Here is a 5,343-nt window from a genome sequence, read left to right as displayed (position 1 = left end):
TGGTGGACAGAGCACAGATAGCCTATTGTGTAGCTTTGTGCTTAATTACAGAAAACCAATAAAAAAGGGCAACTCCTCTGAACTGTAGGTTTCTAAAAATAATAATTTTATTTGTCATTAATGAGTGATTTCTTCGAATTTATTTGGTCAGTTCTTTACACTTAATATTGTAACAGGAACAAACATACTATTATTCAACATTATGCAATATGTGTGTCCAACCTTTATTGACAGGAAGGTTAAAACCATATGTACACATCATGTTGCGAATAAACGACCGTCACGTTTTCACAATACAGGCCTGGCATGGCCAGGTGATTAGGGAGATCGACTCGCAATCTGAGAATCCGCGGATACGAATCACCGTCCCACCAAACATGCTCGCCCTTTCAGCCAATGGGGGGCATTATAGTGTGACGATCATACCCACTATTTGTTGGTAAAAAGAGTAGCCCAAGAGTTGGTGGTGGGTGGTGATGACTAGCTGCCTTCCCTCTAGTCTTTCACTTCTGAATTAGGGACGGCTAGCGCAGATAGCTCTCGTATAGATTTGCGCGAAATTCCAAACAAACCAAACTATATATTCGTTAAAACTTGGGTAACGCATTATTGGCGTGTCTTCAGTGACTTTCAATGGACCTGAAATATTGACTATCTTGCCCCGAATCGACGTGAAAATTTTAAAATATTATACAAAACACTTATAGCTTGTATAGCTATAAGTGTCTCAAAATAAAAGTCAAAATATTTCCTTGTATATTTTCATATTCAGATCGAAGCTAAGAGCAATATGGCCAAAGAGACAGAAAATTGTTGTAACTATTCCAATTCTTGAGTAATTGGCTTTCCTGAAAAGGTAAAATATTAGTGAAGTATTAACTGATAGTGAATATCTAAAAAAAGAAAAAGAAACTTGTAATAAATACGTTTGCAACTTTCAGTTGAAAAGGTTTTTCAATAGAAAGAAGATGTGGTACTGAAAACCTAAAATTGTTTAATCGGGTGTGTACATGCTAAAACTATAGATCTTTCTGGATTAGCCTGAATAAAGATAAGGTTCCACATATAAGAAAAATTGTATTCCTTCATATATACAGGCCAAGTGTCGGTTGGTCAGTCTGTCGCTCACGCACGATTTCTCAGAATTTCTTAGCTTACACGAATTCAATTCCACTTTTTCTCCTATAATACTTCCCCCTTATGATTGTCCATTCCCATTTTAGTTGAATTTAATTGCTAACATAGGCGTAAATAATTCATACGTTAAAGCACTTTTTTTCCGCTATATGAAAGCCTGTTAAACAGGGATTTTCCAGAACCAGATCAGGCATGGCGTTATGTGTGGGACACATAAATCATCCCCATCATTATGACGTCAAGCTAGGTAGGATCCGAATAGGAAAGCCGAGAAGACTCCCGTGATCTAAGACAGGAAAGTGCATTCGTACCGTATCAACGCTTGTGCAAAATAAGTCAAAAATTAGCGCAAATCTATGCTTTGGAATTATTACGAAAAAGTCTTTGTTAAAACAGACTGAAGATCCCAATTATCTGTAGGGAAGAAAATGGCTTTTCCTCAGAGGAAGAACAGGTCTGTATGCAATCACATGGTCATCGTATGTTTTAATCTTTTATCCCAAGGCACCAAATATGTAACATGTTTGCTCAATTATATGTAGTATATTCAGGAGCAATATGTAGCATGTTCTTGGGTAAGGAAATTCTATATTTCTTTCATATCTTTTTTATACGGAATAGCTTTGTTTTCCAGTGGTTTCCCGTTACTTTTGACGAGCTTTTACACTAGAAAATTAATAAATTAGAAACGAAAACATCAGCTGTGTAAGCATTTTGCTTTAATAATACCAAATCTTGTTCATAAATCAAGAATAAACTAACGTTTCTTTCTAGAGAGGTTGCCTAAAGGCGCGAGACTTGAGGATTTGATGTTGATTTTTAGACCAAGAAATTTTAATTCAGAATTGAGGGGAAAGAAAACAAAAACATTTCACAGATACGTCATTTATTAACGACTATGGTTTCGCCAGTACAGGCATCAGGCACCACGGTCCTTAATAAATGAAGCATTTGTGAAACGTACAATTATGTTTTTTTTTCCACTCACTTCTATAATTATGGAGTTTCACCCAAGTAGCAACAGTTTCAAGTACCAATTATATAATTCTAATTCAAATAATCAACAAAATGTTTGTTATATGGTGAGAGGATACTACTAGGAACCTTTATAACAGTAAAACATTCGTTGGGCGCAAGTTTAAGAAATAAAAAATAACGAACCTCACAACACCTTACTAAAAACTCAGGACACCCACATCTCTAAAAATAGATGTAACAGAAGAATACCTATTTGATCCTATAATCAATCACGAGTCTCATCGTAATCTTTTCTAAAACCGAGACCTTAGCATATAGTGTAGATTCAGTGACAACAATATACTCGCTGGACGAAGTGCTAATATACAATATGAAAGTTCAATAAACTCTAATATGATACAAGAAAATTTATCGAGTGCCATGTGGTATACAGATACACGTTAGATTCTAGTATGAATCAAGACACCCGCAAAACGTTTGTATAATGGTAAGACACTCATTATCTGTTGGTATTACAAAATGTGACACATTATACTACAGTATAAAAGCAAAGCGCCTATCAGAAATACGAGACTCACCTGATGCTAGTGTAATGACAATATACCAGACAGTAGTGAGCTCTTGTTTATCTTCTTGGAAATTTCACCTAGTAACACCATTGTGTCAGCAGTAGTAACATAATTAGTATTTAGTATAGCTAGTTTGAATTTTAAAACTCAAAGTACAACATTTAGCTGAATCCTCGCTTAATTTTGATCCACAGTGGGGTTCAGCAGTACGACTGAAGGCTTATTACGCTAAAAACGGGTTTCGACATCCATAGTGGGCACAGCATAGATAGCCCATTGTGTAGCTTTGTGTCCAACAACAAACAAACAAACCTAGTTTAATTTCACCACCTTAGCTTTTCTTCCACATCAGCGAATTTATTGCAATGCTTGATATATAAGAAATTCGTTTGCAAAGAATAAGAGAAAGATAAATTTGAATTCCACATTTTTACCCTATGCTCTCTTTCTCACAAAGTAGATCCGAAGCCATTATTGAAGCTTAATTAAGCAGAAGTCTTTGACGACTAATAACAAGAACGAATCGAAAACTTTGTCGTTGTCTATATAATACATTACGAGTTTTAATAATTCCATCATACAAAAAGATACGGTGTGGAGAGGGGGCACAAAAGAATAAAAGTTTAAAGTCTGAATCGTATATTTTAGTCTTGTAACTATCTTAAGTTAATACTTTATCGATTCTTATTATGAGATATATAGTTATTTTGTTTTGTTTTCGACAGTATAAACGGCACTGGAACGTCCACAGATTTGGAGATTCTTGACGATTTGTTGAAAAACTACGACAGAAGAGCTCTTCCAACCAGTCACCTCGGTAAGCCTAAAAACAAACAAACCAGTCGCCTTGGTAAGCTTAAAAACAAACAATTTTTAACATGTTTCTTCCTTTTGTTTGTGAATATCTTAGCTAGTAGTAACAGAAATATTTTATTCGCTGCGGATTAATACATGCACAAAACGAATAACATAATATACACAAGTCAACGAAAGTGGCACAGACAATGTTTGAATTATTTTAAAATCGGCCCGGCATGACCAGGTGGATAAGGCGCTTGACTCGCAATCTGAGGGTCGCGGGTTCAACTCCCCGTCCCACCAAACATGCTCGCCCTTTCAGCCGTGGGGGCGCTATAACGTTACAGTCAATCTCACTATTCATTGGTAAAAGAGTAGCCCAAGAGTTGGCGGTTGGTGGTGATGACTAGCTGCCTTCCCTCTAGTCTTACACTGCTAAATTATGGACGGTTAGCGCAGATAGCCCTCGTGTAACTTTCCGCAAAATTCATAACAAACAACCATTTTAAATTGAAAGCCTAGAAGAAGGGCAACTAGTGAACAGAACCCACCGCTAACGTTTTTGGCTACTGTTATCTGACCGCATAGTAGAACTTGACTGTCACTCATATAACGTATCCACGTCACCAGAGTTCGGGGAGCATTTTTGCAGAAACGAACGACGAATTATATAAACCCTCGGATTCATAGACCGAGCACGCTAACCACAATACCATGCTCTGGCTAAAAATAATCTTGTTATATATGTATATATATATTTTTTTTTCTTTCATTCATCATTTAAATATACTCCGAGTTAAATTTTGAAGAAACATTATTTGTAAATTTGTTTATAAAAATATTGAACTAAAATATCTAATCATATTTGAATGACAATTTCCATCTCAAAAATTGTGAGTTTCTTGCGCAGGCACTCCAACTGTGGTCACATGCGAGATCTATATACGAAGTTTCGGTTCAATCAACCCTGAAACAATGGTGAGTGAAAAAAAAACAGCTGTTTGATCACGTGATTACTTTTATTTCCAATGATTATTAAACTTACTTAACAGTTTTGTACAGTCGTATAAGTTAGTCTAGCATTTAGCTCGAACCGTTCTAATTAAAGAACAAATATTCTATATAAAAAGAACAATAATAATTAAAACTGGAAACTTTTAAGCACCGATACTCGTCTTATAGTATAAACCCTCACAAGAAAGTGAAGGAAAAACTTAACAATGCCAATAGTAAGAAAGGACAGTCTTTCAATTCTAAGCCTGTAAAATGAAAAATCGTCAAAATGTTTGGCCTTGCCCTTTGTACTAGCGTTACAATGGGATTTGATTCTTAACGAAACGGGTGTGAAAGCCTGAGTTAGGAATTTAAACACTTGAGAGACTGTTGGAGCAGATTATGTAGACTGGTATAATAAAGAGTAGAGAGGGGGAACTACGAAGAATTAAATATTGCAAACATTTTTACACATAGAAAAATCAACTACCTGGGAGAACGAATTAATTTTGGCACTTTGTAGCTTATCCATTTTTAACATTTTTAGTTTATTAACCTCTGCCAAAAGTAATAAACTCTCAGCAGTTAATTATAAACAAAAATATTTCCGTTTTATTCTCCTTTATTATAGCTGCCAAACAATGACTTGTTAATTTTAACCCTTTGTGTTAGGAATGAAAGATATTAATAAATATGAAATTATACCTCTCTCTCTAGGTTGAATTTAAATTGATTGTTTGTTTACAATTAAGCACAAAGCTAAACAATGCTCTGCCCACCAAGGGTATCGAAACCCGGTTTCTAGCGTTGTAAGTCAGCAGACATACCGCTGTGCCATTGGGGGGGGGGCGAATTTAAATTGAAAAAC

At 35.6% G+C, this 5,343-nt stretch overlaps 1 protein-coding gene across 2 annotated transcripts in view; it reads left to right on the top strand.

Moving 5' to 3' along the window:
* LOC106458414 (glycine receptor subunit alpha-3-like) overlaps window positions 1-5,343 on the top strand; it is a 42,808-nt gene that overhangs the window by 5,974 nt on the left and 31,491 nt on the right. The window contains exons 2-3 of one of the 2 annotated variants that reach the window (XM_022384627.1): window positions 3,410-3,501; window positions 4,381-4,460. In XM_022384627.1, the coding sequence (XP_022240335.1) occupies window positions 3,410-3,501; window positions 4,381-4,460 (172 nt within the window). The remainder of the gene's footprint in view (window positions 1-3,409; window positions 3,502-4,380; window positions 4,461-5,343) is intronic. The other variant, XM_022384628.1, reaches the window with a different exon arrangement.

The sequence above is a fragment of the Limulus polyphemus genome, unplaced genomic scaffold (assembly GCF_000517525.1).
Source record: "Limulus polyphemus unplaced genomic scaffold, Limulus_polyphemus-2.1.2 Scaffold459, whole genome shotgun sequence".
In the NCBI taxonomy this organism is placed as follows: Eukaryota; Metazoa; Arthropoda; class Merostomata; order Xiphosura; family Limulidae; genus Limulus; species Limulus polyphemus.
The sequence above is the reverse complement of the archived record's forward strand: the minus strand, read 5'-3'. Positions and strand labels throughout refer to the sequence as shown.